At 37.8% G+C, this 15,415-nt stretch overlaps 1 protein-coding gene across 1 annotated transcript in view; it reads right to left on the bottom strand.

Annotated features, from left to right (window-relative positions):
• Window positions 1-4,836: 4,836 nt before the first annotated feature.
• Window positions 4,837-15,415, bottom strand: part of ank2a (ankyrin 2a, neuronal) — a 153,675-nt gene continuing 143,096 nt past the window's right edge. Inside the window, exons 46-50 of the mRNA XM_088343031.1 lie at window positions 14,321-14,404; window positions 14,002-14,166; window positions 13,024-13,194; window positions 12,843-12,934; window positions 4,837-8,997 (exon numbers count right to left, since the gene is read on the bottom strand). Coding sequence (XP_088199157.1) covers window positions 8,793-8,997; window positions 12,843-12,934; window positions 13,024-13,194; window positions 14,002-14,166; window positions 14,321-14,404 — 717 coding nt within the window. The 3' untranslated portion in view covers window positions 4,837-8,792. The remainder of the gene's footprint in view (window positions 8,998-12,842; window positions 12,935-13,023; window positions 13,195-14,001; window positions 14,167-14,320; window positions 14,405-15,415) is intronic.

Here is a 15,415-nt window from a genome sequence, read left to right as displayed (position 1 = left end):
ATAGGGAAAAATAAACTTCATGTTTCGCATTGAATGCGTTAACTGATTAGTTTAACAGTTGAGTAATTGCAAGTGTTCCGCCTGATCTAACTCACCACGCTATAGACGGTATAGTGGAAGTTAAGATATATATATATATATATATATATATATATATATATATATATATATATATATATATATATATATATATATATATATATATATATATATATATATATATATATTATTACCCAATAGAAGTTTTAGCAGAGCATCAAAATACTGGGCTGGGCCTACTAAAGCTGAGAGTTTATCTTTTTCTGCCCTCGAGCAGCCCGAGGGAGCATTTGGTTAGCCCAATATATAAAAACCATGTATTTGTAAAGCACGAGTCAGACACCGAAATTTGACTCAAAAGTGCAGTACAAAAACTTCCAACATCTCAAAACTTCTTAGACACAAACATACACAAAAAGAAAAAGGAAACAATAATTACACTGATAAATTCAATGAAAAATAAGTAAAAACACAAAGCGTAATTAGTGCATAGCGTAATCATGTGAGGGAAGTTAGTTTGTGTAAATGGCGGCGCCCTCTGTTGGCTGCGGCTGCATCGGCTCGCTACAACGGGTCAGGTGTATCGACATTTCGTTCTGTGTACATTGTTACAAAGAATGACAATACAAAGGAAATTAATTATTATTATTATTATAAAATAGTACGATACCAGAAGTACCATGAGCACTATAAGTGCCTTTAGACCAGGGGTTTCAAACTAATTTTAGCTTGGGGGGTAATTTTTAGAAAAAAAAAAAGAAAGGTCAGACTAGTAGTTTAAAGGGAGAGACGGAGAAAGAAAGACAAAAAGAGAAAGATAAAAACACGAGAGAAAAAAGAGACAGACAAAGAAAAAGAAAGACAAAAAAAGACTAAGCTGGATGAAGAGAGAGAAAGAGGAAGAGAGAGAGCGATAAAGAAAGAGAAAGATCGACAAGGAGAAAGAGCTGTGAAAGAAAGAGAAAGAAGAGAAAGAGAGAGTGAGAAAAATGAGGAGGAAAGAGGGACTAGGAAAGAAAGAGAGAAAAGAGTGAGAGAGGATGAGATAGATAAAGGGAGGGACAAAAATAGATTGAGAAAAAGAAAGGGAGACAAATCCAGAATACGTAAGAGAAAAGGAGAGAACAAAAGCAGAAAAAAAGAGAGAGAAAAGGTAGAGACAAAGAAATAGAGAGACGATAGAGGGAGAAAGAAAAAGAAAGGGATAATGAGGGAAAGACAATAAGAGGAAGAGAGAAAAGAGAGAGTAAAAGTAAGAAGAGAAAGAGATACTAAAAGAGATAGAGAAAGAGAGCGACAGAGAGGGAAAGAAAGAGAAAGCCAGATCAAGAGAAAGAAAGAGAGAAAGGGAGACAAAGGCAAAAGAGAGAGCAAATAGCAGAAATAGAGAGACAGAAAAAAAGAGATGAAGCAAAAGAGAGAAAAGACGGAAATGAAAGAGAGTGAGAGATAGAGAAAAGAGACAGGAATAGAGACAAGAGAAGGTGAGAAAAGAGAGAGAGGAATAGCAAAAGCAGACATTGAAAGACAGAGAGAGAGAGAGAGAGAGTGAATAAGAAAAAGGATCATGAGAAAGAAAGGGAAACAAATGCAAAAAAGAGAGCAAAACGAGAGAAAAAAACACAGAGAGTAAGTGGGATGGAGAGACAGAGAAATGGAGAGAAAGAAAAAAGGGCATAACAAGAGAGACAGAAAAATAAAGATGAAATGAAAGAGAGAGAGAGAAAAGGGAGGTAAATAGAGACAATAAGAGAAAGAAAGAAAAGAGAGAGGATAAGCAAGAAGAGAAAGTGAGTGAAACAGAGAGGAAAGAAATAGAAAGGGAAAGAGAGATAAAGAGAAAGGAGAGAATAAAAGAGAGAAAAGGGCAGAAAAGGACAGAGAGAAAAAAGAGTGAGAAGAAAAGAATGGGAGGGAATAGGGAAATACAACTACAATTGCTTTGTGAGTTGTTAGCTTTGGTGACATCAAGTGGACATATTTAAAACAGACGCTCATTTTCTATTGCGCTTCCCTCGGCATTGTCCCGCAGGTCTGATCTGTCCCGTGGGCGGCATGTTTTGACACCCCTGCTTAAGTCCCAGAAGTAACATTAATATTGAGGTTATTATGGTTTTTTGTTGCAAAATGCGTTAGAATTAAAGCTAATAATAGGGAAACCCCACAATAAATTTGTATTCACAGTAATAATAGGGAAACCCCACAATAAATTTGTATTCGCAATATTTCTGTGCGGAGTTTGTATGTTCTCCCCGTGCTTGCGTGGGTTTCCTCCGGGCACTCCGGTTTCCTCCCACGTTCCAAAAACATGCATTTCAGGTGAATTGGCCGGTCCAAATTGTCCCTAGGTGTGAATGAGCGAATGAGTTGTCTGTCCCTGTGTGCCCTGCGATTGGCTGGCAACCAGTTCAAGGTGTCCCCTGCCCACTGCCCGAAGATGACTGGGATGGGCTCCAGCCCCCCCGCGACCCTAATGAGGATAAGCGGTACGGCTAATGAGATGAGATGAGATGAATATTAAGTACAGTACCGGGTAATTGTTTTTAAAAATGTCAATTTTCTGCACAAGAGTGCCATCCAGGGGGCTTAAGTGGTAAATGCAAATCCTTTACAGTAATCTTGGGAAGAAATGTGTTTTGTTGTACGGGAAAATGTATGATATGATATACAGTGGAACCTCGGTTCTCAACCATAATCCGTTCCAGGACCCTGTTCGAGAACCGACTTGTTTAATCACGGAAATCATTTTTCCCATTAAAAATAATGTAAATCGTTTTAATCCGTTCCAACACCCTAAATGTTTACCATGAATGTTTAACGTAAACATGAAGCTAACCCAGGCTAATCGTACGTTCGCCTGATCGTAATCTTCCGTACGAAAGATTACACTAACATGAACGTGTAAAAATAAAAAAATCAGGTCGTTTACAAGTCATTTAGCACCACAAGTGGCTAGCGCTTCATTGGAGAGGGGGCTCCGTTCCAACACCCTGAATTTTGGGCTCAGTTCCAACACCCTGAATTTTTACCTCGAATCAAAAAGCTAACCCAGGCTAATCGTACGTTCGCGTTATCGTAATCTTCCGTACGAAAGATTACGCTAACACGAACATGTCAAAAAAAAAAAAGATAAAGAAAAGAATTATGAATAGGATTTCTTACCTTTGTGGTGGTCAGCAGAAGGCGCATGCTGTATTCCCTAGCAAGATCGGAAACTCGCACACCTCTTTCATATTTAGCTATTATGTCTTTCTTAAAGGCAATAGTTGTACGAACAACTTTTCTTTTTTCACCTGTCCTGCTTGCACCGACCTTCTTCGGAGGCATAGTTAGGGGCTAAAACACTCCGTTCACCGATATTAAAAGCGAAAGCAAAAAGAGGCAAGTGCGCACGTGATAACAGTTGGTCACGAGGGTGTGGGGGCGATCTACACGATCTACACCCGTATGCAGCTCAGCATCGCACTCTAGCGTACGCACTCAGACATTACCGGCGTTCGAACTCCGAATTTTTGACCGAACAGCGAAGCATTTCTCGAAATTCTTGGTCGAACTCCGATTTGTTCGAACTGAGAGGCGTTCGAAAACCGAGGTTCCACTGTAATATAATACAATGCAATATGACGTAATATAATATTATACAATATATTACCAGAGTGGGCAGCACGGTGGGTGAGTGGTTAGTGTGTCTGCAGCACCGTTCTGAGGTCATGAGATCAAAATTACTGTGTTGAGTTGTCATGTTTTCCCCATGCTTGTGTGGGTTTACTCCGTGCACTCCCGTTTCCATAGCTGTCAACCTGTACGTTTTTGCCGTACAAAGTACGTTTATTATGCATTTTAAGACGTGTACGATGTATAAGAAAATCTGTACGGAAAAACCTCAAATTTGTCAATTATGGGTAGCATCCAATATACACTGACTATCACGAAACGGCAAATCAATCAAGTCAAACGAGTTCGCCGCGGTAGCCTCCATCTCGGTATCGTTTTTTTTCATTGCAAACGAAGCCAGCGGTTTGATGCGTCTGCCGCAAGGGGATTTTCCATCATGCATCATTCAACATCGGAATTCATGTGGTAGTTGTGTAGTGAAAGGAAGTCCGTCTCTTTTTAGAGAACCTTTTTCGTCTCAATTCATTAAAGAGAGCCGTCTCTCCAACGGCTCACTTGCTTTGATGCATTATATTACAATCATTATGTTGTATAAAAAAGAAAATGAAAAAAGACAGGTTTGTGGTTATCCCTTTAATCAGTATATTACCAACAATAATTTAATGCAGAAAATGAATTAATCATTTGAATAGGAAAATGTACTATTCTACTTAATTATATTTGCATGGAATTTTTCCTTCTACAGTGAACATCCAAGCTACTTCATTTTTGAACTTTTTTTTATAATAAACCTCATTCATGTCGAGCAACTCAGTATCTCACGACAAAATGATAATTAACAATATATATGATATAACGAAACGCATGTACAATATAACATGTTAAACTACATAAATAAACATGGTGTAAAAAAATATGGTGTAAGATGATTTGGTATTTTGTAGGGGAAAATACAACATTTTGTAAGGGCATGGAGCCCTGGAGGCATTTCCTCCCAAATTCTAATAACATGCATGTCAGATTAATTGGCCGGTTTAAATTGTCCCAAAGTCTCAAAAAGCGAGTCAGTTGTCTGTCCCTGTGTGCCCTGCGACTGCCCAAAGATGGCTGGATTGGCTTCGGCACCCCGCGACCCTATGACGATAAGCGGTGCAAATAATGGATGGGTGGATAATACCAGAGTCACTTTCTTTGTAATCTTTTATTCTCTATCAGCCATAAACACACTGCAGCCTTTTGTTTGGAAACAGCAATACATGCCCTTATAGATGTTTAAACATACGCATCATAGGAGTATATAATAACTGTCTGCATCACAGGAAAAAAAATAAAGGTGCTGACTTTTTCAAAATAAAATCCTTGTCACAGTGATCTTCCATATCTTTGACCCCTCCCACACTTCAAAATAAAATCGGGACGGTAAAATAATGGAGTTCCACCCTGGAGCAATGCTCTAAGTGAGAGTAATAATTTGATGTAAAGTACTATTCAATAGCTGCGCCCACAAAAACTGTGTTTCTTCCCCCAAGTGCATAAAGTAAACTCTTTTCTGTCATTTGCATACACAAGCAAGCTATTTTTTGTCACTCCAAACGTATATTGGGCTCACAGTTGCGCACAAAAAGCATGTCGATAAAAGATAGATAAATACATACATACATAAACACGATCTCTTTTATAAATAGCTTGTTACTGGCAAAAAAAGGGAAACTTATCATTTCAACAAAAGGGAGGGTGAAAAAAACCTCCATTAAAGCATTATGTTTTCTTGTTTTGTTGGCGAATTATTTTGCTCGTTTGAATTATTATTGTTTGTATTTTATTATATATATATAAATATTTCAAAGATTTTTACTCGTTTTAAGGATTACTTTTCTTATTTTACGATATATTTTCAGTTTTTTCCATATTTTACTTTTTCCAGTATGGAGGCTTTAGCACAAAAGAAAGAACAGTTACACAAAGTCGAATAAAAAAACAACAAAAAATATTTATTTTGGATTTTATTTAAAATAATGCTAAAATTCAGGAAATAAAACATTAATATAAAGTGAGAAAAAAACTATGAACTAATAAGTATAATTTAAAATATAATTTATGCTTTGTATAATTGTTATTGTTTGTAATTCACTTTTTTTATTTTAAGCATCAGTTTATCTTAATTTACCAAATATTTTTGGTACATCATACTATTCCACCACCCTCCCCCTCATCTTGAGATTTTGCGTGGTGGAGTTTTAAGCAGAAGAAGTCGAATTACAAAAAAAATTAATAAAATAGAAAATATGTTTACATCTTATAGTAAAACGTTGAAAAAATTACAACGCTAAAAGTGAAAAAGAGAATATATAATAAGATCAATATAGTTAGATAAATAATAGTTTTGCATGGTTTATTGTTTGTATTCTATATACCATATATTTTATTTTTCCCCACCATTGAACAGGACTTTTTGGAGTGTGACACTAAAGGCACACTTAAAAAAGTTAAATGAATAAATAAATGAAAAAAGTAAAATATTGAAAAATAATGCCACTAAAAGTAAAAAAAAGATGTTACATTTATATAATAAAAAAAATTCTTGGTTTAAGTGAATATTATTTGTTTTTTACTATACAATTTAAATAATTTAGATACGTTTAAGTATTATTTCATTATATATTTCCAAATCATCAGGTTGTTTTTTTATTTGTTTCTTCCAATTTCTTTTTTTACCTGACTTTTTGCAGTGAGGAGCTTTAAACAACCTTCAAAAGGTAAAATTAGAAAAAAGACATAGCAAAATTTATCGTAAAATATTGAAAAATAATACAGCAAAAAGTGAGAACAAAATCTAAAAAATGTTATTTTAATAAAGATTAAAATAAAAATGGTAGATACAATGAAAACTAAAACCCCAACAGAGCAACTTTTCAATTGGACATTTCATAATTTTAATATATTCCATCAATTTATAACCGCCACTTTTTCCAGTTCAACCCGATTCCTGATCATTTACAATCAAAAACACACACACGCACACAAAAACAACCCCTTTCAAATAAGACATAAAAATGTGCCCCAAATAATCCCAAAAACAATCAGACGCCAAAGAAAAAGAAGAATGTCATGCATGGACTGAAAATACGTTAGACAAACAGCACAGTGAAAATTTCTCAGATTAGAAGCCCGAAGAGCCATGATCAATAATTAAGGACGCCGTGCCAACAAAAGTCTGCTGAAATAAAACGAACAAAAGGTTTCAAAAGTTCAAAAGGCCGGGATCATGATGACAGATGTTGATTAGTCATGCCTGATCTACTTCGCGTGATCGATTAATAATTCCTAGACTACAGATGTCGGATTATCTAAGATTAGGTTACATACTATCAGAATGCCCCAAAGTCACATTTACAAACAGCATACACGAAGAACACAACAGCAGCAGTGGCGGTAGTGGTTAAATGAATATGATCATGTACAGTGCCTAGCGAAAGTATTGGTCCCCCTAACACGTTTGGTCATATTGCATATTTTAGGCGTCAAACTTAAACCTAAAAAAACTGAAGATATTTTCTGAAAATCAACAACAAATGATACACAATTATTAAGTGGAACCAAATTATTTAAACATTTTCTATTATATCTACAACAACAAAACTGAAAATTACAGTATGTGGGCCAAAATATTGGCCCACCGTTCTCTAAGATCAGTCAACAGACGTGAGAAGTTCCTTGATGACTTTTGGATGATCTGATGTTGACCTAAGTGGATGAAAGTGACAGAGTGTCATTAGGTCTCTGTTTAAATTCACCTGCTTTGTGATTGACTCGGATGTCTGTGAAAGTAGACACTGGATAACAGACAGCCAAGGACACCGATGAATAAACCAGGCATAAGACACCTGTTGGTCATACATAAATCCTCATTTTATGGTAAAGTGGCAAAAAGAAAGCCCTTTCTAAAATAATACCATTACAAGGCCCGTTTGGTGTTCACAAGAAGACACATGGGAGACACAAATAACATGTGGTGCAAGGGGCTCTGGTCAGATGAGACCAAAATTAAACTTTTTGGGCTCAATGCACAGCGCAAGTTTGGCTTAAGAGTAACACTGCACATTACCCTCATTACCCTGAAAACACCATCCCCACTGTCAACTGTGGCAGCATCATGCTCTGGGGTTGTCTTTTTATAGCCGGACCGGGAAGATCGTTATAGTTGACGGGAAGATGGATAGAGCCGAATACTGGGCGATTTTGGCAAAAAATCTGTTAAGAAAGAGACCTGAGAATCGGGCGCAAGGACAGGACAAGGACCCTAAACATAAAACAACATCTAAAGTAGAATAGTTTAAAACTAACAATATAAAGGCGTTAACAGGGCCAAGCCAAAGACCAGACTCAATCTTATAGAAGATTTGTGGAAGATCCTAAAAATGTCATCAAACCTTAAAGAACTTGAGCTGTTTTGTAAAAAGAATAGGCAAATACTTCTGTTTCAAGATGAGCACAACTTATAGAGACATACTCAAAAAGACTTGTAGCTGCAATTGCAGCTACAGGAGATTGTACAAAGTATTACCTCAAATATTTTTGCAACATCTCCTTTTCAATTTTTTTGTATGTTAGTACAACATAAAGTGCCAAATAAATTACTTTGATTTTTCAAGTGTTGATTTTCAGAAAAGATTGTGTTTTTTAATCTACAAGTTTGAAGCCTGTGGCAATATGTCAAAAAGTTCTTGGGGTGGCAATACTTTTGCAAGGTATAACGCATTCATTGCCTTAACAAAAAACGTTGACGTCTAAACCCATCTTTGGCATTGAATGAGTAAGACATGCTTTCCTGCGAGGAGTCAACTTTGTTTAATGTAAGCTAGGAGCGAAAAGCGTCTCCTCTGTCTAATGTTGTTGCTCTACCACATAAAAAGAATAAAAATCGTAGACTATGTTGACACTAAATCTAAAAATTGATCAGGAAAGTTATTCTTTGGTCACAATAAAAGAAGGCAAAATAATAACAAATGAACCTGATGAATATGTAACACCGCCGAGGGTTGAAAACAAGAAATCGTGCTTATTAACGGGAAGACTGTGGTAGCTTTGAGGTGCACGCTAGGATTGCATGTGGCTAATGCATAGGATCCAAGGGAGTGTTACACATTCGGTTCTTCGTCCTCCTGAATGTCGTCCCGGTTTTCTTCATAGTATTGGTGAAACAGCTGGTGCAGGTGGCGCTGGAGTTGGTGCGGCTCGGGGGCTTTTGCCGGGCTGGCGACTTGCTCGAGGAAGACCTGCTTGGGCTGACCGCCTCCCTGCACCACCGTCTGTCTCAGGGTCTCACCTTTATGTATGTGAGCCCTAACAAACCCAAAACACAAGGAGGGTATTTAGACTATGTCATCGATAAAGAAAGCGGTCGACAATTGGAAGCCTTGTTGATGCCTCACAGAAAAACACATTGATCGCAGGGGTGTTACCAGAGGGGGCCAGGGGTGGGCAGTGCCCACCCATAAACATGCTCCGCCCAGCTAAATAAAACTGGATGTAGTCATGAAGAAAGTCCGGGCAGCGCATATGCTATCCTGTTTATGTAATATTGTGTGTGTCAGCAGATATTAACGGCTCTTCATAATTTTCTTCAAATATGATGTAACATTATGAACAAATTACTTAAAACCAGAGAAAAGTAAAAAAATAAATAAAAATAAACAAAATAAGGAACAAAAAGATAAAGAAAAGAGAAAAGAAAAAAAGCAGGAAAAAAACAAGAAAAAGGGGAAAATTTAAGAAAAAGAGAAAAAAGCAAGAGAAATAAAACAAAAGTAGAAAAAAGAAATGGCAAATAAACCAATACATGAAGAAAAAAAGTAGAAAAGAGAAGTAAACATCTGAGGGGGAATAAACAAAAAAGGAAAGGGAAAAAGTACAAATACAAAGAAAAAAAAAGCAGAAAAAGAAGGGAAAACAAAGAAAAAAAAGCAAGAAAAAGAAAAGGAAAAAGGACAGATTTTTGGGAGGTCATTTTGCTCAGTATATTACCAATACTAATGTACTATTATGCCCAAAATGAATTTATGTATTTTAAAAAAATCTAATATTCCAACAAATTAGAATAGCAGCAATTCATTTTAACTTCAAACGTTTTTATACTGAACAACTTTAAAGTCAAACGACCGGAATCGCATCTTGAGGCAACAAAATGTCTATTTCAATTATTGACTTTTCATTGTAACAACAAGTAAACTACAGTATACAAGAATAAACAATTCTAACCCTTAAACAAATCCCTGACAAACACAGGAAGCACAAATTAAAATATTAACAAAACTTAAAAAAAAAGAAAACATACAAAACCATTTTAACCTTTAATATAATCGTCAAGTTTAAACTCAGTAACATAGAATCAATGGAAGAAAATGTGTTTTGACCAATCACGAGGAAAAAGCGTCTAGAAGGGAATTGACTGTCTATTGTTTTAAATACTGGAGCCTGATTCAAGAATTTGTTAAAGGTGCTGTTATGTTTAACGTGTATTAAGTGCTGTGCTTTGGTGTAATAATAGTTGTGCCTCTATGTGCATTTGATATGCACCGTTTCCCCCACTCAGACTTACTTCAGGGATGTGATTTGACCACAGTGAAATTATCTGAAAATTAGGTCAGCTAGGTCCAGGGCAGTGCCCTGGTGGGGGGACAAGTGGGGCGAAGCCCCGCGGAGCTCATCGGTTTTCCGTGTTTTTAAGTACTTTCAATGCACTCAGATGACAAAGAAATAGACAAAACAACAGCATAAATTTTCAATGTATTTTGAACTATCCCATATAAAATTACAGTTTAAGTCAACTCAAAATCAGTCACATTAAAAAACATTGGACTGCCTTTGCTTTTAAAAACTATCACTGAGAATATCATCATATCTAACTCATGTGATTACTAAATTAACACATAAATCATGTTCAAGAGTTCAAATTTCATGAACAAATAATTGTATCATGACCAAATGAAAAGTAACTCATATTAGAACATACCACAAATGTCTTTGTTATAGCAGAAGATGTTATCTATAAATGAAAGTACTGTAGTGGGTTGTACATAATTCACCCACGGAACCATTGTTTAGTTAGCGAGTTCCTAGGGGGACTCTTAATTCGGCCGGTTCTAGCCACTCTCGTGTTTGTCTTGATATCGCCAGTTTAAATGTCATTAAAGCAGCTTTGGTTGGCACCTTTGTTTGACACTCCGCCTACGACTCCCGTCTCTGCTCGCCACATTGGATCAAGTCGGGGTCACCAACATTTGTAGATAACTCCTTCTCTAACCAGTCCGATCGAAACTTGTTTTTTACGATCTTAGCAATTTCTTTAACTCGCGGAGCATCTTTGCGTTCGATCTCGGACATCTTTCTTTAAACACTCGGCAAAAACGTGTGAGAAATGAACAATGGCATACTCCTACGCCTTTATAACAAGCGCGTTTATTGGTCAACACGGAGACTTCAACCAATCGCAAGTACGTTTCATTTCAGTTACGGAAACACTAAAATGGAATGCTGTCGAGACGAAATCGTTTTTTTACCAATTAAAAAATCGGAAATTTTAAAATTTTATTTTTGGAGATTAAAAAAAAGCGGAATTCCGCGAATTAGCGGAAAAATCACATCCCTGTTACTTATGTCAGGTGACGCGACTCTTAAGTCCTGTGCAAAGATCTAATTGGCCACTGGAGCTGCTTTGTTATTCCAGAGCCTGGACCAGTTGCTTTTATTCATTAAACCGTGAACTTGGCTCTTAAGTAGAAAACCCTCAGGGAGAACAGTCAGTTTGTGCTAACTCAGTAAAGGATAATCTAATATCATGGATACATACCTCGTCGAGTCTTGCTTGAATTCCATTTTTTATTTTAGTTATTTCTAATTTCCATCTATTTCCATTTTAAAGATATACATTTTAGAACACATTTCAGTCTTGTTTGAGCAACATTATTTTGCATAGACACTGTGTGTGTTCTGCTGGTTCGAGAGCATTCTCCATCCGGGCACCGGTGCTGTGGAATGCTCTTCCCCCTGAGATCCGATCTGCAACCTCAGTGGAAATGTTTAAATCTAAGCTTAAAACTCACTTCTACTCTATAGCATATGAATAACCTACTCTTCTCGTCGGCTGAAAAATAGTCTGTGTAATATAGTGTAATAATCTGTGAAGCCCTTTGAGACTCTTCGTGATTTAGGGCCATACAAATAAAAATGACTTGACTTGACACTGTGCATGTTATCCAATCAAAGGGTGTAATCGGAACCAATTATTAATTCTGCAGTCAAATTTAACAAACCACGGATTCATAAACTGTAGTGACCTTCAGGTACAGAATTTTCATTGAGTTTTCTGTCTGTTTACTCATAGAAAAAACTATACTGATTTATTTCCCTCTTTAGGTCACTGGTGTCATTTAATTTGGCTGCCCCGTAACCTCAAAACACATCCTCCTGCTACATCAAAAATCAGTTTTAAATATAACGGTAGTATTTCAGGAAAAAACACCATCAAACATAGTGATGGTAATCTGGGGCTGCTTTGTTATTCCAGAGCCTGGAGTCTGTGCTTTTATCAGTGAACCAGCACGGCGGCGCAGTGGTTAGCGCTTGTGCGGCACAGTTCGTGTCATGGGAACCTGTCGTGGGTTCAAATCCAGCTCCAGACTTCCTGTGCGGAGTTTGTATGTTCTCCCCATGCTTGCGTGGGTTTCCTCCGGTTTCCTCCCACGTTCTAAAAACATGCATTTCAGGTGAATTGGCCGGTCCAAATTGTCCCTAGGTGTGAATGAGCGAATGAGTTGTCTGTCCCTGTGTGCCCTGCGATTGGCTGGCAACCAGTTCAGACTGTCCCCTGCCCACTGCCCGGAGATGGCTGGGATGGGTTCCAGCCCCCCCGCGACCCTAATGAGGATAAGCGGTGTTGCTGATAAGATGAGATGTTTAATTGAATACAAGTTAACAGCTCTTGGGGCCCCCCTAGTTGTCATGGGACCCCAACTCGCTTATGCCTTAGTTAGTGACAACAAAACAGTTTAAATGAACCCTTCAAACCAATAAATTATAGTTAGTGGTAAAGTACTTTTTAAAAGGTATAAAAAGTAATAAGGTTATTGCACAGCAAACATTACTCCCAAAACACGTCACAAAGCCAAAAGCGTGCTCTTGCCACACACCTCCTGACCACAGTTCCGTCATCTTTGACAGTTTCACTTTCAACCACACGGGGAAGCTCTGCTGTACTAAAACCACCAATATAATCCAGCGCCTGCTCCCAGTGAACAAAGGGCACAGGGAAATTCACTTGAAATTTAAACTTTAGTTTGTTTAACTGAGTTTTTTCCAGTTTGGACAAACCTGTTTGAAGTCGTCTTGGGCCGAAGGAAGATCAGATGCCAAGGACAAGTCCCCTTTGTGAGTCACGGTTCTTTTACCTTCTACTACCGTTGTCCTTTCTACCAGACTGACTTTCCGCAACTCGGGAGTCGCTTGCGACGCTGAGCAACCTTCACTTTCGGAAAATGTAACCTGGGAGAGGAAATTACACGTCACTACGTGAAAGTACTCATATTTTAAGCTAACTTTCTCTAACTAGTTACATATATGTATGTTTGAGCCCTCGTGCTGTCCTAACTAGAAACGCTAACCCGCAAAGGCAAAGAAGATATGTTAAAAGCTAATCCCGTCTCAAATGTAAATTACAGAATAAGCGCGACCTAAGTAAATGAAACATGACATTATTTTTTATAATTGTTTTTATTTATAGTTCTGAGTTGAAATTGTGACATTTTGTGCTTTCTCCCTTCACTCTTACCACCGTCAATCCTCCCTCCCTCGATCCCTAACCTTCCTTCTTTTATTCCTTCCTCCTTCCTTGCATTCCTTCTTCTTTCCTTCTACTGTCTGCCCTCCCCTCCTTTCTTCAGCCCTTCCACTTTCCACTGCCTTTTCACTTTCCACAGTCCTTCCTTCCTTGCTTAGTCTTCCATCCATGCTCCCTCTTCCTTCATTTTTCCACTTCCCCCTCCTTCCTTCCACTTCCCCCTCCTTCCTTCCCCTTCCCCTTCTTCCTTCCTTCCTCTCAAACTCCCTCACTCTCTTCCTCCCATTTTCCCTCTGTCCCTCCATCCATCTCTCCCTCACTTCCTCCTTTTTCCTCCCACCCTAAATACCTTACTCCCTCAAAAAAGTATTAAAAATTTAAAAAATGTCACCGCCATACCACGTCATTTTAAATGTTCACAACTATTAGACAAACAAAAGTTAAAGAAAATACAGCAAAAGGACGAATACAATTCCAATCATTGTCTACAAGAAAGATCAAGAAGTACATACCTCTGTATGATCCCCCCCGCTCTTCAGAACAGTACGCTTCACCACTTTTGAGTACCCATCCCCTTCTCCGACACTTATGGACCTCTGGGGGGATCCCTCAATTGAGACCTCCTCCCGTTCCACGCCATCCGAGGAAACGCACTTGCGAATAATCTTTCGAGTGACCTGGGAAGAGTCCGAAATTTGCCGGACATGGGCGGGCAACATTCACTTCCATCAACGCTTAATCTTCATTTGTTTTTGTTTATAATTTCTGTTTTTTTATCAACAAAATACACATCAATGCTCTTCTGTGTCCCAACACATACTCCAACTGTACCTTTCTGACAACAATGTGTCCATTTTCATCCTGGTACTTATCTTCTGTAACCGTCTGAGTAGGAAGTTCAGGCATTTCATCACCCTGTTATGGAAAACATACATTTCAAACCTAAATTTACAGAGAACGGTTAATTAAAAAAAACAGACAGGAAAGGCACAATGAAGTTGTCTTCTAAGGGAAAAATTTTGTTCATCAGCAAAACAACAACAGTACCCCTCAATTTTCTTGTGCGCAGTTTTCTTAATCCAATATATAAAAAAAGCACAAACAGGCTTAGAGAGCTTCTTCCCCAGGGCAATCACCACCCTAAACAAGTTTGCAAAACTGTGAAAAATATATGTCTAGCAACTTATTTGGGATTTTTTGTTGCTGCTAAATGTTATTACACTACGTTTCATTGCCCTATTGTTATGATGCACTATTTTTTCATTGCAATATTGTCATAACTTGCCAATCTCTAAGCGCTACGCTCTAAATATTTTTGCCCATTTATCCCGACAGTCGTTTTTCTCTTTAGAGTTAGCATTGCACGATTAGGCTTACATGCCTTGTCTTATCTTTAATCCATGACAAAAATACAATACAGTTAAATTCAATTGATGCCTCAAAGAACTTTGGGACTTAATGCATGGGACAAATGATCAACTCGAACTCTGGCGTACTTGATAAAAAGCCTTATATGTATTATATATTTTTTGGCACATTTCTATTTTATTTTCTGCTCCCATATAGCTGCTCCCATGCTTCTGGAAAGTCACTCACAAGCTCATCTTTTAAACAGACAGGGTGCAGCAATGAAGCACAATTTTAATGCTTGAAAGTGTTGCCATGTTTCAACAGCTCTGCCTAAAAATGATGCCGACGGTGCTCTCTGATGGCTTCGCTTTGCCATTGAATTTCTTCTTCCCTCGTGATAAACTGCAGCTGGCATTAGTTTGTACAGCATTGTCATCGCCCCATACAGGAAAGGTGCATGCTACACCTAAACAGAGCACTATGAAATGGGTATGAGTGCAAAAATTAGATAGATAGATACTTTATTCATCCCCGAAGGGAAATTCACATTTCCAGCAGCATCCCTTAGCTGAGAAC

The sequence above is a fragment of the Urocampus carinirostris genome, chromosome 8 (assembly GCF_059441175.1).
Source record: "Urocampus carinirostris isolate Australia breed hairy pipefish chromosome 8, RoL_Ucar_1.0, whole genome shotgun sequence".
In the NCBI taxonomy this organism is placed as follows: domain Eukaryota; kingdom Metazoa; phylum Chordata; class Actinopteri; order Syngnathiformes; family Syngnathidae; genus Urocampus; species Urocampus carinirostris.
This window is presented reverse-complemented; position numbering and strand designations above follow the sequence as displayed.